Raw genomic sequence first — 22,798 nt, 5'->3', positions numbered from 1 at the left:
GTAGAGCGTGTAGTGAAGAGACTGGCAAGCAGCGTTCCGCATCAAGCGGCCATGTTGGAAGGATTACTGAGTTCAATCCCCTATGTGTCAGGGACCACGATGTCCAGAAGGGACGCAGACGGCGGTTCATGACAGTGGCAGTGTTCTGAGAGCATACTGGCAAAGTATTGTGTGTAGCAGAGAGTGTTACCAGATGAGTAGGACACAGAGGCATAGATAGGGGATTGAAATTAGAAAGAGGGAGAGGAGAGAAGAGAAGGAGGATGGGGAGCATAGAGAAAGAGCGGAGAAGATATTAGGAGAGGAGTAAAGGCAGGTAGAGAGAACGTGGGAGGAGAGGAGAGAGGTGTAGGTAGTATGAGGGTGGTGGAAAAGAGGGGAGCAGATACAAGTAGAGTCACCCCAGACCAGTTGGTTAAAACCTTAATGAAACACCTTAAATATACCATCTTTGTGTATTATTGAGGCCATCTTTAACACCATCCTCACATCCCATTGTCCTTCGATCTTTACTTCCCATGCCGGTATTATTGGCTTATAGGCAGTGCTTACAGCGCCACCTAGTAGCCAAAACTCAAAACTGGTCTTATGCTCGGACAGGGAAGTGTGTTGGACCATACAAGAGCTGAGGGGCTCTGGTGGCTTTGCTTGGCACCATATTAGAAAGCATTCCCAAAGTCCATAAGCCGTACTTTATTTATAAAGTGAAAGGTCTGTTTGTGTTTAGGGTGATCATTATGTTTGTATGCATACAGAGAATGATTGAGAAAGATAGTCATTCACTGAGATGAGTGTTGTTAAAAGAGTGGTGTGTGTATGTGCAAATGCATAACCCACAATGTGAGGACCGTTTTGTTCCTCACACTGCGGGTTTCTATGGCAGGACCTGACAAACACTATCCTTGAGTTTATTCAAAATGTAAAAATCATTTCGTTTTTTAGTTAGATCTGATTTAGCAACTTTCCAAGTACTGGTGGAGTTGGAATAGTAAATATAAAGTGCATGGAGGCCAATGGCCAAAGCTCATAAATATATGTGTGTGTGTGCGCATGCATGCCGGCGTGCGTGCGCGTGTGTGTGTTCAAAAACAGTTCCATCTGTTCCTGGGAACCGTGCAGGCTGTATAGAGTGACTAGACGTCCCGGTTTTGCCAGGACTGTCCCGGTTTTTGGTGCTCTGTCCCGCTTTCTCAAGATTGTTTTCATTGGAAACTGCAGTGGTCCCGGTTTTTGGTAGTCGGTCTTTATAGATGGCAGGCACAGCTCACAATGAAGAAATGCTGCATTTTACAAATTAAGATAGTGTGTTAGTTTGGGATAAATGAGTGATATAAGTAACACTTAAACCCTCTTCTCCTTCAAACTCTACTGAAGTGTAGTGCCTTGACAGCCACTTTCAAGAGTTAGTGCTGCCTTTATGTTAGTTGCCCTGTCCCGGTTTTAAAATCTGGTCACCCCAAGGCTGTAGTATGTTTTCCCGGACAGTAGTGGATTTGCTTCTAGAATCCTGTTAAGGGTATGGGTCTCTGGATAAGCATGGGCCAGGTGCCGCATGGATGGAGGAGAGGTTTGATATTGCTTTTTGTCCTGGGCTTACATTGCTATGGGGGTGCATGAGGCAGTGTAAAGTCAGCGTTTCAGAAAAAGAGCGGTGTTTGGGGTCCTGGGGCCACTCACATCCTCTGCTTAAACACTGTGTTTACCGACCATGATCTTCCCCGGTTCCCAGCGTGCGATGACTAAGTCACTGGCAGCGTCTCCACGTATGCGGATGCGAGGAACATGGAGCTGGATGCTCGAGGTGACCTGCGCCTGCCTGATGTTTGAGTGGAGGCCTTCTCACAAGCGAGAATGGAGCTATGTCCGCAGTTAGGCCCTCCCGTGCTGTCCTTCTATTCCACAGTGGAAAAACCTTCTTCCCCAACTTCTGCTCATCGGCTGAGTTGTCCCTTTCCTGGTTTTATGTGAGGCTGTGAACATTTAGCTTGCCATACTTGCAGCCTTTAGGAAGTCAGAGTATTCCCTAATTGCCTTCTGCTCAGGAAGGCACGTGGCGCCTCTTTCTACCTCCTCATCTGAACACTCACTCTCAGATTACTTTTCCCTCTATTTTGCAAGGAAGCTCCAACCAGTGGTTAACCCGTCCCTGGTGCTGTAGCTTATGGTATTCAGTTGCTGGGTAATATATGGCAGCCACTTGGACATCTATTGTCAGCGGTCGAAGTGTATGAAAAGAAGTAGTGGAACTATGTTCCCGACTGGCCTGCCCCGCTCCCCAAAAACACCATTGCCACGGCCCATCCCACGCACAATACACACCCCCAAACAAATGTGCCTGCTGTTTAAGGGAACGTTCAGTGTAAAGTTTCAACTGCTTCCTACACTTTTATTTTAAAACAAAACCATTCCGCAACTGTTTATATTTAAAATAAAAGTATAGGAACAGTAAAACTTAACTTTTATAAAAGCAGTGGAGCACTGCTACCGGCTACCGACCACTCCCGCCCACTTCGGCCACTGTCTCTTGTCCATTACAGACTTCAGTCCGAGATAAGAGTTGTTGAAGCGGCATTGCGAACGGCTAGTGCTGGATCCATTTCTTCGTCCAATAAAGGGCTAGTGCATGTCATTGGCTGGCCTGTGCCATTTTTCTAGCAATGGTTTCAGTCTGGATATATTTATTGTGGTTTAGTTTCACATTAGAACTTTTCACACAAACAGCCATTTTAACCTGGCTAATAACAATCATACACATTTACATACGTTCATTACATACATAAAACCATCTCGAGAAAATCCCAAATAGCAATCATTTCAGTCTATATTAACTTTCCTCATATAGTTCATATTGTGACTAGGAAGCAGGATGAAGTGGTTACGCTAAGGTTCATTATTTGTAATCGCCAACCACTCCTCAAAATACTACTTTCAGGAGCTCATGTTGAGCTCACTGTACCGTAAACAAAACGTGTAAAAGCCTTGCGTAAGGCTTTTATGCATTTCGTTTACAGTAAGGATCATTTTCCTTGATCTGTTTCGCAAAGAGGAGGGTTGGCGCGTAGTTTATGTTTCCAACGCTGCCTTCCTCTCCGCCATACAAATACATGGATTTTCATGCTGTGCAAATGCTGGGGATTCCTAGGGCGTCTGATGATTGGAATTTATTGTAAACGCTGACCGCCATGTATGCATGGCAGGTTTACTCAATTTGCGCGGTAGATTGCAAGAGGGTGGTATACAAGCCTTTATGTTGTCTTTTTGCCCTCCCTTTTTGCACTCCACTATGCAAAAGAGGAAAATTCGGTGGCAGTGACCTGTGTACGTGAAAGTGAACATGTAACAGGTTCCTGTCACCAAATTATAGGGAACCTCAAAATGAGCCCCTTAGTCTCCCAACTCCCTGTGCTATCGTTAGCTGCAACGTACTCTTGGCACTTTCTCGATAGTCAAGGTAGGAGTGCATGAGAAGTGCTCTTTATAAGGCTTTATCGACATGGTTTTTCTTCCCGGGTGCTTTGCTTGACCCTATGGTGTGGACCGGCCTCATATAGTTAGTGCTGTGAAGATGAGTGTCAGTCACAGGAATGGCGATTCCCAGCAACCGGTAAGTAACCTTAGCATTACGTGTTGTATTTACAAATATTTGATAGTTCTAAGGATGCCATCCGTTTGCAAATTGTGTCACAGCGCACATTTATATTAAAAAAGCAAAGATAGAAGTGAATCCAGAGACTCTAATTATGAATGAGACAGAAACATTGAAAACAAGCGTTATTAAAATACCACCAGTTTTTACCCTCCACTAATTACGCATCATGAGACATTACTCTGATTCGGTAAATGCTGCACCCAGTATCTTCATGGGGTTCCCGCACATTGCCACACCCCAGCCAAAAGGTGGAAGCAAACAGCTTATACTTCACACAAACACACCGTGCGATAAACCCTTTCCCCCCTCGTGTAGGCCTTCACTTAAGGGGCAAAAGCGTGCAGAGGGTAGACGCCCCTCCCGAGGAAGTTAAAAGTGGGCACCTCAAAAGCCCACGTCCTGAACCCCTTTAGGCATGATGCAGAGTGTCATCCAGCACCCCCCGTGGAGTTATTTTTTGTGGTGTAGGCATGTGGTCCCAGGCTGTGCCATATTAATTTGCATTCCTGGAGACAGGGGTGGAAATTCTGTTTTTAAAAAGTAGCTAAACATGATTTTCAGGTTGTCTGAAATGCCAGGCGTGGTATTTCTGAAAATCTGCATGTTTTACCTCTCGTATCATGGTAAACGTCCTAACACCGTAGAATGGTCACATGCAGTAATTGTAAGGTCACCCTACAGTAAACAGAGGGAGAACAGAGTCAATTTCGTAATGAGGCCCTTTTTTCAGTCAGGGGCCACCAGTCTCAGAGAGAGTCTCATTTGTTTCAGGTGCAAGCACAAACTTGTGTGTCCACTCAGGCGCTGAGTTTAATTCAGGTGCGGGAAAGCCTGCGTGATATGGGTCATCAGTGTTATGCCAGAGAGCTCGGTGGAGAAAAGCATATTTCCCCAAAGAGGCCTGCATGACGTTTTGCTGAGAGTTGACAACTCTTACCGACCTATTTTATGTTTGCATTTGTTCCCCTCCGATAGGACACATGTCCCGTAGGGGCCTACGCCACTGCACGGGTCAGGCAAACGACTTGCCTACCCCGTATTGACCTAAATTGCTTTTGGGTATGGTAAAATCTCAACGTTTGGTTGTGGCCTGAAAAAAAAGGTGTCATGCTTAAGAGTTCCTCTTCTTTAACCAAGAAAACCCCAGTGACATGGATGTGTCTGCGTGTTAAACTAAGACTAATTAGCATGCTATTGGTTCGTATTCCACCACATGCAGCAGATCAATCGTAGTCCTCCATTTATCACACACACGAACCACATCTGTCCACCACTGTCACTGATGCCACCAGCTGTACTCACTATGTCCAGGGGCGTGATGCATTGTACTTACCACATTGCCTTGTTGTTCCATCTCTCAGCCTGCAGGCCCTTCGAAAGGAAAAGTCCAGAAATGCTGCACGGTCCCGACGCGGGAAAGAGAATTTTGAGTTTTACGAGTTGGCCAAGATGCTGCCCCTGCCAGGGGCCATCACCAGCCAACTAGACAAGGCGTCAATTGTGCGTCTGACGATCAGCTACCTCAAGATGAGAGACTTTGCCAACCACGGTGACCCGCCATGGAGCATGCGAGCAGAAGGCGGCGCATCTGCCAGCGCACTGAAAGGTAAGGGATTGAATGAGTATGCTGATTGTTTTTTTTGTGTTGTTGATTATTTGCTATTTTTGATTGGACTGCTGATCACCATGCTAGTGGCGTCAGAGGAATTTCATAAAACTGGGGAGGGAGTCCACGGAATATGCCGAGATTAAGGTGCTAGTCTACTGCAAAGGTATTAGCCTTTGAACATGCATCCATACATTGAGCAACTACCCTGTGCCCCCTGACCCCACCCCCTGCAGCCTACTTCTACAGGAGTCTGTCCTGATACATTCTGGTTTCACCATCACCGTCTTGTGGCTAATGCTGGATTTGACTTTTATGGACTTCATTGATTCACGGTGAGTCACCCTTTCTCATGGTGGCCCTGAATCATGCTGTTCCCATCTTCATCTTGTATCAAGGCTTGAATCATTATGTGTTACTACTGACGTCTGCAATGGTATTCACTCTCCCCTCTTGCTTCTCCACTCTTTTGACTGTTAACTCTCTGTTCTATCCTCCTCTCCCTTTCTCCCTTTTCCTGTCTCCTCTCCTTACTTTCTTCTATGCACTTACTCTATCGGAATTGTCCCTGGACCTAGTATGATAGCAACCTCGTCTGTCTCCACCACCCTCCCCTTGTTTGTCCAACCCCCCCATGACTATCTGAAATGTCATCAGGCCTAGTACGAGAGTTGCTTGTTGTGTTCCTACCCTCCCTTTCTGCACCCCTCTCGCTCACCTTTTGTTTTCTCCGGGTCTACCAGAAATGTCGTCAGGCCTAGTACGGTAGTCGCCTGTCTGTTTCCATTTGCTTCCCACTCTCCCCCTCCATTCCTTATCTATGTTTTAGCTCTTGCACTATCTGAAATGTTGTCAGGCTGAGTACGATAGTTAATTACACAGCCTTACTGTTCGTGGCCTGTAAGAAAGTCATTGTATTTTCCCTTGTTCCCTCCCTTGCCTTGAAGCGCTTTGAAACACATTGTGTATAGGCGCTATATAAATAAACAATCATATCATAGCTGACAAAAAGCATCGAAGCATCCTGCTAAAATCAAATGTATTTGGAAATGCAAACCACCTTAAAATAGTGAACAAAAGGTGTGAGACGAATTGTAATGCAACCGGCAGCATTTGGCTATATACAATCTATACCATACTTTTCAAATGAGTCCATATCTTATCTTTATATAAACTGTCTGTGTCTTACAACATACTCCCAGTGTTTTCAGAGATTAAAATAAAGATTATTAGAGTTAAGGACTTGGTGGAAGAGCTTCAACATTCCAGGAACTATTGCTACCGTGAAATGCTTTTCTCTCCTACTCTTCATCTTTTAAAGGACAATACTCTCCTACCCCCAAGAGGTGCTTACTCCCACGAAGCTTAGTGTCCATCAATTCCCTGTTCTTCTGTTGGAAGTGCGGAGCAATGGGCAGAGCAGGATAATAAGGTGTGCGGCTCCGATTGATCTTGCATACAGTCAGGAAATCATGCTTGGTAAGAATAGAAGGTAAGGAGCATAGCCCAAGGACACTAAAAGCTCTACCTTTCCTTTCATAACCTGTATCCACTGCTTGTAACCCTTTATATGCCCTTTCTTCAGGTCCTTCTCACTGTACCCATAATATTTGGATGTTCTAATTGGATCGATATTGTTGAGACGATATGCCCCTCAGTGGCGGGCCGAACTTGTCTGTAATGTCCCACCGCACAAGTTAAGGGGCTGAGCAAAGCGAGGGTCCCTTAACATGAACGTAGGGTGTCCAGATAAAAGAAAAGAAAACAGGACAGGCCATAGACATAGAAGTAGGACTATAGTAAACACAAATAAAAATGTAGTCCTACCTCTATGTCGCTGGCCTGTTGCAGGGGTGGAGGGGTGGTGTGCTCACGGGTACACTCCTCTCATTGGAGGAGAGCGGCCTGGAGGGGAAGGGGGAGGCAATGGGGGCGTGAAAAGCATTCACGCCCCACTTCACACGCAGGAAGAGTTGCGCCGGGCCTGATATCAGGATTTAAAAATCGGGTCCCGACAAAAACCGGGACCGTAGCCATCCACCCTTCCAATCCCAGGACAGGGTTTATAAAATTAAAAAACTCCTGCTACCCCGGGACGGAGGGTGATTTCCCGGGACTGTCCTGGGAAAACCAGGACGTCTGGTCACCCTACATGGAAGGCACTGTCGTTACCGACATGCTCGGCCCATGGCCGAGGGGCATATAGCCTTTTTTAAAAGGAAAAATGTACATTTATTCTGTCCTGCGACGCGGGCCAGCAATAGGAGTCCGTATTCAGTGTTGTTTCACAATCAACATTGAAGAAGGACAAGAAGGACACCTGTTCCCGATGCGAGTTTCAAAACAGCATAAAGGTACGTTTTTCCTTTTTTTTAATTGTAACTTCGCCTTTAGCACCCGCATGCTCGCAGGTGCTAAGGCGGTATGGTGGAAGAGGTATGGAGCAAGGTAGGCCACAATCGAGGGGCACACAGTCGTGGGGGAGCTCGGAACGCAGTCTTATACCAAGGGATTCAGCCCGCGTTAGAGCTCCCTGATTGGCTAACTCCCCTACTCAAAGGGCTAATGTATATTATTTTCTTTTCCACATTACAGTGTGCGGTCCCTTTCCAGCCAGGTTAATTCTGTAAAAAATCCAATTAATGCATGTATACATACATATTTACATGCTAAATCTTGGGTTATGGTCCTGGTGTGTAGTGCTGCTGCTCTATTGGCACAGGTAGTGGTGACCTTCAGAGTACCTTACTGGAGCAGAATGTTGCTGCATGGCAACCACCGTCACTGCTTGCAGAAGCACATACAACAAACCACTGTCCTCTCCACGTTAAATACATCAACATGATGTCAGCGATAATTAATGCTTTAAATTTGTAGAGCTGAGCAGCAGTTACATAGGTAGGACATGTTACAAAAATATGTAACTGATCCAAGTGGGTTTCATTTCTGTGTGGTACTAAGGAGCGACATCCTGTGAAGAATGGGATGAGTCCGGTGCAAGGGTGCTTACTTAATATTCGGGTTCTCATTCTTGGTGCTTTTAGGCTCATCAAGGAGGTTTGGGATTCCCCCGCAGTGTCAGTTTCTTAGTCCCACTCAAAAGGTTCCCCCTGGCCTCCACCGCCCAGATGTAGGTGTCTTTTTTGTTGTTCGAAATGTTCCACATACCTGGCCGTCATTGTATACTTTTTGTTCACATCCAAAGTTTTCGTCTGGTTGATTTCGGCCTAACCCCGACAAGATTTCAAGCTGGAGCAAACTCGAACCATAAATCCAAGTTTTGGAAACATCCCACCAGCGATTTTTGCTGCAGTGTTGAGCAACAATATAGGTTACTCTTTAAACGGGAGATGCAGCTTTTGGTTTCCCCCAACTTTTGTTCCCTTAATAGGTCAATTTAGGACTTTCATCAAAATCTGGGTGTATTTGTTGGACAGTGCCCAAGTTATTAACACATGACTTGACATGTTTAAGGCTCAACTGTGGTGATTGTTGGCAATTCGATGTTTGGTTTCTCTGTGGTCGAGCAGCTCAAAGAAGACACACTTTCACCCTAAATAGCGCAATGTTGTGACAGCTGCGTCCTACCTGGTAGACCATTTGTGAGACTGTTTCTTAGGCCACAAGGTAACCCACTATGTGTTGCTCACCCTAATAAGTCAGTCTGTGTTGTTACACTTTTCTTGACACAATAGGGTCCGAGTCTAACCATCCAGAAGAACCGCAAGGAAAGGCCATTTCTGAGTGACATCTCGAACATTTATACAAGTTCTGAAAAGTATGGGTGCTGGTACATACTGTCTACTGGCCCCCTTCCTGAACTATGCGGGGAGCAGTAGTTCAGAATCCTCAAAATCCAGTCATTCAAACTTAAGCAGGAGCCGTCTGGTACTTTTGGTATCTGTGTTGGGCATTTCAATTCATCAATATAATGCTGACACTTGGCTTGTGATGTTGGATGTTCTTTCAACATTAAACATCCGTGGTAGTCCCTAGAAAGGCATTCCTCTAGCCTACAAAGTCTTTATTTCTGTCGCTCAAAAACTCCTTACAAACGTCTCGATGCTCCTTCAGACCTCTCAGCTGGCCTTATTTACTCACCACTCAGAACCCATTCACACAGACTTCCTTCCTTGTTAATATCACAGCTCTTAGGAACTGAGAAATCCAGCAAGAGACACTATATCCAAACCTGCTATGAAATCATTATTATAATATGTCCCCATCTTCATTTACTTCCCTCTGTAGCCATTCTTGCATTAGGTCACCTTGCAGGCAAGTCGCCTTCCACACCATGAGAGCAAGCAGTAAATCACATAACAAACCTTCCCGTCTATGTTCCCCAAAGGGCTCCCCGCAGGCAACTCCCATTCTTGACAATTGCTTTGCTTTCTAACCTTAGCCTCTCCCTACTTTCTCCATGTTGCCCCCGTTGCCTCCTGCACTGACTTTGTGTACAATCTATCACCGTGGCAGAACGCTCCCCATTGATACCCTTGGTAGATCATATGGATGCCACACTTTCAACCACACTAACAACAAAATCCCCCATCCTAGTCGATATAATTCCTACAATACTTTACTGCAACTACCTGGAGCTAATATTATCATCGACCAATTAGAGAGTCCCTATCTATCTATGTCTTACCGCCCACTCAAATGTATTTATAGTCTTCATTCTTTTGTGACAATCCCTGTAATATGTATTGTGTGTACTGGTTCCTCCCATATTGCCTATAACGCACATCTGCATTAGACAAGCGAAAGTTCTAGCAACCATTTATTAGTGTATATTTATTGGCCTAGACCCGCTGCTATGATCAGCAAAAACTTTAGCCCAGATTCTCAAAACTCTTTTTGGCACAAGTGAGGAGATGCACCCAAAAAAGTCACATCCCAATTATCAAAGGGCATTTAAATGAGCGCATCTTAGATGCTGATGCCTTTTTCACCCCACAAATAAAACGGGATGTGCTTTAAAATGCTCAGAAACGAGCGTCATCCCCCTGAGCCTTTTTAAACAGGGGTAGGGGGAGGTGCAAATTATGGCAGCATTCCGTTGCTTCCCGAAGCTAGATTTATGCTCAATAAATACAATAATAATAATAATAATAATAATAATAATAATAATAATGACATGGTCATTTCTGACCCTGTCATGATTTCTTATTGAAGTGTGACACTCACGTTTTAAACCGTGGCCGCCCCACTTGACTTGTATTTCGCTCCCCAAAACAGTGATGGAAATGCTTTTTTCTTCTCAAGCATTTCATCAAGACGGGCCATTTAAAGGCCCGTCTTGGTGAAATGGGCTTGCAGCAGTCACGTGGTTGCTGGGAGCCTGCTATACATTACTATTAGGAGAGCGCTCCTGACACTAATGTATGAAAGGGGGCTGGACAGCGCATCTTTGTGCTACTGTCAAGCCCCTCCTGAAATGCTCGGGTCACCTTTGAGATTAAGGTGACCTGGGGATTTCAGCAATGAGTGCAAATGGAGGGAGTGCACTGTCTGCCCTCCTTTCATTTGCACTACTTTCTGGGAACCTGCTCCTATTTTCTATCTCATTACAACCATCAACCATTTCATTGTGTATAGCACTTGCTGCTCGTTAAATGAGAACAAAAATTGCTATTTAGTGGCCTGCTTCACACTAGCTGCACAGCACTCAGACACTCTATATGGCCTCGCATTTGCTCACCAAAATCATTTACATAAAATAAACTCAGTGATCGAAGTGGGCAGGAGCGGCTGGGGGCAAGGCTCCCCTACTTTATATAATGACGTTTTACTGTTCCTATACTTTTTTTTTTTAAAACCGTTCCGGAATGGTTTCGTTTTAAAATAAAAGTGTAGGAAGAAGTTGAAACTTGCACTTCAGTGCACTGCATTGAACGTTCCCTTAAAGAGCAGTCGCATTTGTTTAGGGGTTTTCTATTGTGTGTGGGCGGGGCATGGTGATGGGGTTTATGAGGGAGGAGAACAAGCCAGCCGGGAACATAGTTCCACTACTTCTTTCGTACACTTCGACCACAGCTCCTACTGCAGAAATTTCAGATGTTTGGACATCAGCAGCCTTCCTAAAGTTATTGCCAGAAACTCCTGAATTCCTCTTGCTGCACCCTTGCAAATCTCCACTCCCCACAGATACCCGACCTACACATGCAGTCCACCTAGGAATGCCCTTTTCTAGCCACACATGCAACATGTTAAGCATTCATGCTTGACACGCTGACACGCAACTGACATTAGGTAGCCACTTAGTAAAACACCTTAAATATGCACCTTGTTGATGCCTTCTGGTATGGGAAATCAAGCTCTCATTTTAATTGTAATTGTTTATTTGTACAGCACTTATACACAAGTAAAGTGATTCAAAGCGCTTCAAGGCGGGAAGGGAACAAGAGGATATCATCGTCATTCTTATGCCTTGAAGATTCTGAAGCAATAACTAGCATAAGGGGTGTGGGGGAAAGAACATACAAGACATAAAGGTAGGTCAACAATGTACCTATGCATGCAGGCAAAGCCAGCTAGGGAGGGGAGATAGAGGACAAGACCGACAGACATGCTAAGCCTAGTACATACAGGTCGTTCAAGGGCGCAGACAGAAGTGCGTAGGAAGGGACGGGACAAGTGTGCCCAGTCCAGCAGGGGCCGGGATTAAGTGCAGAGTGGGTGCTGTTCTCATAGAAGGTAATTTCGAGTGCAGTAGTGAAAGGCAGAGTGCAGGACTGGCGGGCGAACCTGGGACCTGTGAGGCTTTGGAGGTGCACCAAGTGACCAGTCAGCTGACTGAACAGGTTGGGGATGAGAACGAGAGGAGGGAGGCAAGAGAGAGGAGGAAGGCAGTTAGCAAGGGAGAGCGAGAGAGAAAGAGGAAGAGAAGAGGAATGTCTTGAGGAGTTTCCCGATCTTAAGGGGGTCTGGCTCAAGATAGAGAGGCAGATGGGATGTGCCAGAGGGAGGCACCTGTAGAGGATAAGGACCTACCCCCAAATCTCTGTTTGGAGAAATGGCTCACCTGCAGAGAGTTGAAGGAGGCTGAGGAGGAGAGTATTTAGGATGAGAGTGTCTTGGATAGTAGGGGCCCCAGCCCCAGAAAGCCATGTGGCCTATGCAGTGGGACTTGAATTTGATCCTTGCAGCCACTGGGAGCCAATGGGGGATTTCAGCGCCGAGAGATGCAGTCCCTGGGCTTGAGGCAAGGATAAGTTTTGTGGTTCTGTTCTGGATAAGATGAAGAGGTCAAAGAGTAGAGGCAGGAAGATTGAGAAAGAGACTATTGCAGTAGTTCAGTCTGGAGAGAACCATGGCACTGGAGACAGTGAGCCTCTGGGGGTAGGCGAGAAAAGGTAGAATACCTCTGAGGAGGTGCAGCTGGTCGTAGGCCTTTTTGGACATGTCTGAGATGTGAGAAGAGAAGGAGAGAGCAGAGTCGAAGTTGACACCCAGGTTTTTTGCCTCGCTAGTGGGTGAGGTTGCAGGACCACGAGTGGTCGGCCAGAGTGAAAGTGGGAAAACAGGAACAGGGTTCCCAATGAGGAGGATCCCTGTCTTACTGGCATTAAGACAGAGATAATTAGCAGCACACCAGGACTGAATTGTGGACAGACAGACTGGGATGAGCGAGGATGAGGAAGAGGCCGAGGGTAGCCTAAAAGAGACCAGTGTGTCATCCCCATAAAACTGAAAGTTGGATGTGAAGGCAGAGATGATGTGGGACAAAGGGGCCATCTAGACATTGAAACACCAGGGGGATATATTAGATCACCACAAGTAGAGAGTGCCAGCGGAGAGAAAGGAACCGAGTTCCAGCTGAGAAGGACATTCCGAAAGAAAGGATGCTAGCCACGCCAGGGCTTGATCAGTTATGACCAGGGTCTCACACAGACGGGATATCAGGATGTTGTGGTTCACTGTATCAAAAGCAAAGGAGAGACCAAGAAGCATGAGGACAGAGGGAGAGTTAGAGTCAAGGTTTAAGAGCAGGTCTTCACGGGTGTTCAGAAGAGCAGTTTCCGTGCCTCTGGATGCTCTAAAGCTAGACCGATGATTGTGGTGACAGCCAACAGATACAGTGTGGAGGGTAAGCTGAGAGATAGCCAACTTCTCCAGGAGTTTGCCCAGGAAAGCAGTGATGGAAATTGGGTGAAAGTTAGCCGGAATAGTAGGATCAGCAGAGGTTTCTTTGAGCAGAGGGTGCACAGGAGAGTGCTTGAGAGAAGTGGGGAGGACTCCAGTGGTGAAGGAGAGGTTGCAAAGGTCTGCCAAGACTGGAGCTAGCAAGTCAATGTTGTGCTTGATGGTTTTGGAGGGGCAAGGGTCCACCTGTTTGGATGAAGCTTTCATAGACTGGACTTGTCTAGAGACCTTTTCAGGTGTGACAGGGGAGAGGGGGGAGAGAAGGGGAGTGAAGGGGCAGCTGAAGGGGGACCAGGAGATGATTGTGCATGAGTGGGTGTGGAGGAGAGAGAAGGCATGATGTCCTGTGTTTTGGTGGTGAAGCGTGCAGCCAGGGCCAAGCAAAGGGCCTGGGTGTGTTCAGTAGAGGAAGAGGCTGCAGTAGGATTGGCCAGTTCCTTACAGACTTGATAATCTGACTCAATCTTTAGCAATATCAAATCTCTCCTTCATCTCAATGATCCACGTCCAGCCAATACATCTTTAGTGAAACCAAGCCTCTCGTTCCTCCTGATGATCCGCAGACAGCCATTCAATCTTTAGCAATATTAAGCCTCTCATTCATCTTGATGATCGACATCAAGATCAAGCAGTGATAAAGATGAACAATGTGCTGGTCGCTGGCACTCACTTACATCGAGCAACTCTGGATGTGGTGCATCAGGAGGAAACGGAACGAGAGGCTTGATATGATATAAGTCATATATAACGTACCTGTACACAAGTGTTTCTCGGCACAATATTACTGATGATTGAGTGGTTCAATGGGGATCATCAGGAGGAATGAGAAGCTTGATATTACTAAAGATTGAATGGCCATTCAATCCCAGCCATCGTATCTTTAGTCCTCTGACACAAAGATGTATTAAACGTGCTGCTGTCCAGAGTGCCCACTACATCCTTGGCACCAAGACATCAGATAATGTAACCCTGCTACCCCAAGGCCCCAATGAATGCCATTAGAAACACAATATGCATGTTAAACCTTCAAGACAACTGATCTGCGGGATCCCATGTACCCACTAGATAACACATATAATATTGCCTTGTGGCCAGAGACAATGGACACAAGATAAATTGATGCTTGGATATCCCTAAAATGAGAATATCCAAAGGCAAGCACCAATTCTTCTCCTAAGCAATGCCCCCTGTGTGGTAACCAGCCTTCCATTATTCCACAAACGCATCACACGGGTCAATCGCTCCTTTTTGTCTACTATTTCCTTGAAGAATAAGTGAGGCTGGCTTTTCATCCATCCCTCTGCTACTGTTGCCACTGCAGCTGTATTGTACACATTCAACGTTTGGTTGAACGAATGAGTTTACGCCGTTGACAAGGCTTGTAAAGAAAACTGTTGCGCGTATGCGTGGGCTCTGGGAATCTGCTGCCCCCTAGTCAGCTGCCCCAGCCAATATCATATACACTCAACATGTCCACCACAGAGATACATCTACAGCTTCTTAAGCATAGGACCCTCATCAGCTTCAAATGGATCATCCCAACAACTCATTCGAACAATAGAATCAAATGCTGATTTCAGGTCAACAAATTCTGGTACAGAACATACGTTGGAATCCTGCAACACTGCGCGGCTTATCACTCACTTCCGGGTCAGAGGGCGCAGGTGTGGAACAATGCTGTGAGGACCTTTCCAGGGGGAGCGCGCAAAGACAGACCCATTCTCGAGTGCCCAACCCTCTCCCATCACAGAGTTGGACCCTTCATTCCAACAGACAGTTAATGAAGAAAATAGCATTCACTGACAACTCAATTAATCACAGTTTCAATAGTGCGGCAGCAAAGTCTGCAATTAAGCAGATTACCAGCTTTGTAAAACCTCAGGATTCCCAAGATTACTGATTACTGTCATTACCGGTGGAGAACAGGGCACGTGTTCCGGGAAACGGTGAAGAACAGCTGCCTGTTGTTCGGGAGACATCGAGAGCCCCTTCGTGTGCGGAGGAGAAGATACACCGCATGTGGGCATGGGGCAGAAAGAGGAGTAAACAGGCACCCGCGTGTGCCCAGGAAAGGAGGTACACCTCACCAGGTGCTCATCAGTGGGTAAATGTCAGCATGGGCCCAGGGATTGCTAAACCTCTGTTGGTGGCCAAGAGGCAAAGCTCAACATGTGACTCAGAGGAAACAAAATGGAACCTGCTGATAGTGGATGATAAACCTCAGCAGGGCAAGACACAATAAAATAACCCCTTGCATTCAGTGGAGGAGCAATCCTGGCTGTGGCCGGGAGGTTATAAACACTATTTTGTGCTAAGGATGAGAGTAATCCAAGCTAAGTATGTGTCAGGGGTGAGGTAACAAGGTGGGTGCAGAAGGGGAAACAACAGGTCAATTCCCTGCCTTCTTTCCACCGGGAGGCACACCGCAGTTCCCTGTGCACTCCTGTCTTCCTGCCACCAGGGGACACACTGCAGTTCCCTGTGCACTCCTGTCTTCCTGCCACCAGGAGGCACATCGAAGTTCCCTGTGCACTCCTGTCTTCCTGCCACTGGGGGAGACACCACAGTTCTCTGTGCACTCCTGTCTTCCTGCCACGGTGGTTGGCTGGGGGTGGGAGGGAGGGAGGCACATGCTGCCTCGCCATTTGGAATATATAATCCCCTCCTGATGCGTTCCTAGTCAATGTAGCTGACTTGTCTCTGGGTGTCACTGAGCCGTGGTCTTCTAAACCTGGTGCATGTTTGCAGGCTCATGTGTGTGCATGTCCTCAGCCTTCCCCCTTGCACCAATATCATATTTCCAGAATACTGGTATTCAGATCAAAACGTACTTTATTTGATATCTAGTATATTTGCTGAGGCCATAAAATGTTTGCTTATTGTATTGATGTTTTAAAATACGCTAGTTTACAACAGTACTGTTTTAAAATGCCTATTATGGTACTAAAGTAAAACAAGGGGAGAAAAGGCAGCGCATACGAGCAAGGAAGCACAATCCATGGGAAGGTGCATTCCTATTTCACGGAGGGATTGTCCAGCTACAGGCACCGAGGCACGGATCCATGCTGGGTTTTCAGGATGCCCTCATCAATATTCATGAGATAAATTTGCATGCAATGATTCTAAATATGTGTACATTTTTCCTCATGAATATTAATGAGGGATATCCTGAAAACCAGTCAGGATTCCAGCCCTCGAGGCTCGGAGTTGGACAACCCTGAGTTAGAATAAACATTGAAAGTGCTAGGAAGTCAGCTATAGAGCAGACGCCAGAGGAATTGGCAACATGTCACACCAAGGACACACTAAGAGGGAGCCTAATTGGGTAAGGTGCGAAATAAATGTTAGGGGGGATTAGATCACTGTGATGCTGCAGAAATCTGGGAGTGGGGAAGCTAGGGTAAATCCCTGGATAGCATCCGGAGGCCCTCCTGGGATAATGTATGTTGGAAGGCAACATTGGACTTGGCTGCCTTAATGGCTCTCGTGAGCCTGGTGTAGATTTGGTAATTCATTCCATAGTTTAGGGGCAGGGGTCACAAAGGTTGTGCCCGAATAGGTTTTTCTAAATTTCTAGATAGGAGATTGATACTAGATGATCTGGGTACCTTCACAGTTGCACAAGGATCCTCTAAGGCTCTGAAGTAGTAGGGGCCGTCATTGTGAAGTGTAATTAGTAAAGTTAAAATGGGGAATTGTAAGAGTGCGTGTCAGACCAGCAGAGTCAGTTTCAACTGTTGCAGTTTATTAGGCAGTCACACTGAACTCAGGGAGCTCCCCCCGCCCCCAAGCAAGGTGGCGCACAATAAAGCGCTATTTCTTTCCGATTCACTTTGGTGAGGCCTCCAACCCATCTCGCACCCACCCGAATAAATACCCTGTGTATCCAATGGACTAGGAACCAGGCCAGTGTATAGGACAAATATGTCTTTATTTATTTATTCAAGGTTTAACAAGAAAGATTAGCAGCCAATATCAGCCACCAATTCTGTATCAACACCCAATATCACAACAATAACTCGGTTATTAAAAAAACACAGGTACAATTTTGAAACATGCAGTCACAATTTACGACACTTTTTCTTCAATTTAACCAATAGAAAAGCTTCGCAATACAATCGAAAAAAGGTTTTGCAACACACATTCAAAGGACAGGCAGTGCTTTGGGATTCTGTGTTGGGAGGCAAGGGAATCAATGGGGAATTTCGTTTTAAGCTGACATTTGAAAGGCACAGTTGGGAAAAGGGACCCAAATGGGGAAATCGTTTTTCAACACACATTCAAATGGAAGGCAGGATTTTGTAATTTGGGTCAGAGAAAAATGGGAACAAAGGGGAAATTTCGTTTTGCAACACACATACAGATGAAATGCAATGCTTTGCAATTCTGATTTAAGATGAATGGGATGAATGGGAAATGTCGTTTTGCACCCTCTACACTGATTTGAAAGGGATTCAGGCCCCCCCTCCCTTCTGTACCGGAGTCAGGGGTTTCAGAAGGACAGTCACCCAAGTCTTTATGGTCTATACCGGCTCTAACACACTAGGCATGAACTTTGCTAGTTTTGAACACTAACAAAACTCACCCCGTGATTTTTCTGTATGGGAATTCATTGATTTACTTTAATCAAATGTGCTAAGGGTCTACACACTACTTAGTGTCTCCCCCTTCTCACAATTTATTGAAGAGGATGAAGGCGGGATGTTCCCAACACAATTCACTTTCAACAGAGATGGTGGTTTTCTATGGGGAAATCATGTGAATGAGATTGAATACATTGTGCGAAGGTCCTATCCCCTTTTACCCACTAATGGAAAGGGATAGAAGCAGATGGTTCCCCATGCAATTGATGGCTTTGGGATATCTACTTACATGGGAGCTCTTTGCTCAGGAGGCCAGCCAGATTCTTAGGACCCTCTTTTGGTAGGCAGCTCACACCAGGCCTCTCCCTCAGCAAGGTCCCTTTCAGATAGGCCTCTCTCAGATAGGGCTCCCAGGTTTCCAGGCAATGTTTACCCTGGTGGCCTTGGTATCTCTCCCTGCCTCTTTGCTAGTTATTCCTCGCAAGAGTCAAGCAGTAGGCTATCTCCCAAAAATAAAGTCAAAAAGCCTTGTTCTGATAGAAACCTGCCCTCTTATAGTGCTGCTGACACTATAACATGGTCATAATTCCCACAATCAAGATTGGCTAGCTTGCTCCCTTCCACTCCCCCTACCACACCCCCTGCCTGCTGATAGGACTAGGAATTGAGAGGAGGTTATGATGTAGGCTGAGGGAGGAGAAAACATACATCATTTCAAAAGGATAGGGAGTTTTAAATTTTGTGTTCTGAAAATTCTCATAATGTGGCAACTCCCTTAATCTTTCAGATGACCACATGAATATATACATTTTTGAGTTCTATATTTTATGGCGAGTCGAACAATACTCATTTTATTTCGGCACGCCCTCCCTGGTGGAGCTACCATTTTTCACGGTTTGCTGCTGTGCTTAAAATAGCAGAAAATTGGACCATTTCCAATTTAAACCTTACTTTTATGATCTATCACTTTGCCAACTTTCCCATTTTTCAGGTGTATAAAAATGGCAGAATCATAATTTTGCCATAACTAAGTTTGTGTACATCATTCAAAATTCGTTTTCACAGGGTCCCAGTGAGCTTTTTATTCTGTTCAATATAAGACCAGATTGAGCTCAGTGGGACACCCGCTGAACCTTTTATTTAAGAAAACTGTGTTGAATGTTTAATCAATTGCATGGCATAACATGGCCCCAGGTTTCACATTCACATCGGATCCAAGCTGTTTCCATTTCTCTTGAAACATGTGACCAGACATCTGGTTTATGCATGTTTATCGTAATATTTTTCAACTTGGCTTCAAAGGGTCCTTGCTCGGAGCTTAATTCACTTTTTGGGTCCTTGCTCTGAGCTTAATTCACTTTTTATGTCGAGCCTGACCTTAAAGGTAATTTCTGCTGGTCATGTTATCTGAGTTCAGATATTCAATGGGTTATTGTTCAGATCTAATGCACTTTTTATGTGAAGATTTGACCTTAAGGTCGTTTCTGCTGGTTGGCTTTATCTATATCACCCACAGTTTAGATCTTTGGCTTTGTATTACTTAATATTTTTACTGAACTTACAGGCCGGTTGCCTTTCTGAACCCAGCCCCCAAAGTTTGGGGTCACAATTCCAGATACCCAGCAGCTCAGTGAATAAAAAGAACAGCAGCCAGTTACCTGCATGGTCCAAAAGCAATAACATTTTCCATTGGCATTGTATGTTTAACATGTTGCATTTCGGATTACATTTTGGTCTGTTGTTCATAAATACAATCTTTCTTTACATACTGTATAAACAGAAATAAGTGCACTCTATCCACACAGATAGGCCATAGTTACATAAGGAAGCAGTATTAAAATCTACACCTAACAAAATAGGCCTCTCTCTTACAAATGTCCTTTTGATGTGCTGAAATTAAGTCTCTTGTTACTGGATAAAAGCAGTCGCCATTCGACTTTATTTCTGAATTGAAAAGGCATTATTCCTCCTTTTTAGCTTCCAAATGTGTGACTATTTGTATATTTATTTTATCATTTATATAGCGCACCTAACCCGGAGGCATCTAGGTGCTTTTTGCTTAAGAAGTCGGTTGCAGGTTTTTTTTTTATTTGTAGCAAAAGAGTTTACAGTCATTACATAAATGTACAACTTACATAATTATGTCACGCAGGTAGCAGAGTTATTTTGCTTTGGTTTACAGGTCACTTACAGTAGAAATAGTTACAAATAAAACATGAAACCGTTGCATAGGTTGTAGTTTCCAGAGAATTCAGGCAAGAATGCATAAGTAATGGCTGATGGCTGTCTATGCTACAGTCACCCTTAAGTTAGTTACAATCTTGGGCTAGCAGCCACGTTTTGAGGCCTTTACGGAAGGACCACAAAGAGGGGTCTGTCCTTAGGGCCACGGGCATGGAATTCCAGTGTTTGGCCTCAATCACTGGGAAGCTTGATTCACCTGCTTTTTGCCATCTGAACCTGGGGATGGCGACTTGGCACTCGTAAATTGAGCGAGTGGGTCTGATGGACTGTGTTTTCGAGACTTGACTTACAAGGTAAGCTAGGGCGTTATTGTATAGACATTTGTGAGTCAGTGAGAGGGTTTTGAATTTCATCCGATCTCGGACCAGAAGCCAGTGGATGTTATGTCTGGCTATGGAGATGTGTCCATGTTTAGGGATGTTGAGATCGGCTGTAATGGCATTGTTTTGCACTATTTGTAATTTGTTTATGTTTCGGACGTTGGCGCCTGCAAAGAGGGAGTTGCAGTAATCGATCCTTGATAGGATAAGTGCTCAGGCTAAGGTGGTGCAGTTGTCTGTGGATAAGAATGGTCTACTGGCTCTGATTAATTTGGAGGTGAAGGCTGCTGAGGAGGCTATGGCATTAACGTTTCTGGTTAGGGTGAGTGAAGAGTCAATACCTAAGGTTTTTACCTCTTTAGCTACAGTAATGAGGTTGCCGTCAATGTTGAAGGATTTGTATAGTTGTGGTAGTTTATTCAGTTTAGATTGGCTGCCGATGATGAGTAGTTCAGTTTTATCATCGTTTAGACAGAGCTTGTGTTGCGCCATCCAAGCTTGTATAATGAGGTAGATTTTATTTAGTAGGTTAGAGTCGGTGTAATAGGTTCCGGTGATTGGTAGGAGTAATTGGGTGTATCCGCATAGTTAGTATACGTGACACCCAGTTTGTCTAGGAGGTCAAAGAGTGGCTTGGTGAACACATTATACAGAGTGGACGAGACACAAGAGACTTGGGGTACTCCGCAAGAGACAGGGGCTGGTAGGGCTGCTGCTGAAGTGGAGAAAACTCTCATTGTGCGGTTAGATAGGAATGATTCAATCCACTGTATGGCCTTGGTCGAGAAGTGAGCAGCTAGGTCGAGGTGTTGACATAGTATAGTATGATTAACTAGGTCAGACGCTGCCTACAGGTCGTTTAGGAGGAGAATCGCTAAGTCCCCTTTGTCTTTTATTTGGTCAATTTGGATTTTGAGGTCTAAAAGTGCTGATTCCGTTCTGTGGCCAGGGCAGAAGCCTGAGTGTCGGAGGCCTAGGAGATTGTTGGATTCAAGGAGTTTTTGTATCTGTAAGTAAGCTACTCTGTTGAGTATTTTCAGGAGAATGGGAACTGTAGTGATAGGCCGGTAGTTGGTGGGATAATTAGGGTCAAGTGTGGGTTTTTTGAGCAAGGGGAGTACCCAAGCTTCCTTCAAGTTATCTGGCACTTTGTAAGACGAGAAGGAGTTATTGATCAGAGTTCTGATGAAGGGCGCAAGCTCATTGACGCAGTCTTTAATGAAGTTGGCGGACATATGTTGTCTTGGCATCTGGAAGGCTTCAGTCCTTTAATGATTTTTATAGTTTCGGCAGTAGACACAGGGGGGAATTCTAATTGGTGGACAGTAGATGCAAACACAATGGTAGAGTTGGGTGGTGATGTGTCTCGGGTAAGTTTATGTTTTTGGCATTGATTTTCTTTTGTAGAAGGGTGGTTCTGTCTGAGAGGGCCTTTGGGACTATAGTGCACCAGGTCTGATCCTTGATACAGTGGTGCAGTGCTGGAGCGGGTGATTCAAGCTCCTTAAGAATGAAGAAGAGCTCCCTGGTGCTCGATTGAGCATCTTCAATTCTCCGGTTATTTGAGTTGCCCTTTGCTTTGATAGTAGCTTCCTTGTATTGCAGGGCTACATTATTGAGGTGAGCCTTGTTTGTGTTTGAGGGTGTTTATTTCCACGCGCACTCGGCCGTTCTCTTTGCTGAACGCAAGGTTTTCAGGCTCAGAGGGAAAGCAAGAGTTAGCGTGTGCTATAGGTTTCACTTTGCAGATGCACAAGGGAGCAACTTTGTTGATGGCAGCTAGGACAGTTTGGTTGTAGATGGTCACCAAGGTGGAGGGGTCTTAGTTAGTGAGTGGATGGCTGGTTATTGGTAGTAGCAATGGGAGCATATTGTCTGGAGTGATGTTCCTCGGGTTTCTTGATGGCGTGGCGGAAGTAAGTTGGGTCGGTCTATCGGGCTTGGTTAAAGTGGCGATGGAGAATAGAATGACATTGTGGTCAGACCATGGGCAAGGGTTGTTGGCTAGTATATTTGTGACACAGTTGATGTCAGCTAACCAGTCCAGTATTCGTGATTTGTCGTGCGTTTGGTGGGAGATATGATGCGTGAAGCCTTGGGATTCGATTGTGTTGGCGAGAAAGCCTGCTTGCGTGTCTGCTGTGTCATTCAGGCCTAAGTTGAAATCTCCCAGAATGACTATTTTGGACAAAGGCTTAGTATTGGTTGTCAGCAGGGTGGCAATATCACCTTTGAATGAGGTATAGGGCCT

At 45.4% G+C, this 22,798-nt stretch overlaps 1 protein-coding gene across 2 annotated transcripts in view; it reads left to right on the top strand.

Moving 5' to 3' along the window:
- The window catches only part of NPAS1 (neuronal PAS domain protein 1), a 670,224-nt gene that overhangs the window by 217,592 nt on the left and 429,834 nt on the right, over positions 1-22,798 (top strand). For both annotated transcript variants that reach the window (XM_069644570.1, XM_069644571.1), the window contains one exon: positions 5,011-5,255. In XM_069644570.1, the coding sequence (XP_069500671.1) occupies positions 5,011-5,255 (245 nt within the window). The remainder of the gene's footprint in view (positions 1-5,010; positions 5,256-22,798) is intronic.

Source organism: Ambystoma mexicanum, chromosome 2p, assembly GCF_040938575.1.
Source record: "Ambystoma mexicanum isolate Mex_15411 chromosome 2p, UKY_AmexF1_1, whole genome shotgun sequence".
Taxonomy (NCBI): domain Eukaryota; kingdom Metazoa; phylum Chordata; class Amphibia; order Caudata; family Ambystomatidae; genus Ambystoma; species Ambystoma mexicanum.
Note: the sequence above shows the minus strand (reverse complement) of the source record. Positions and strands in the feature narration are given on the sequence as shown.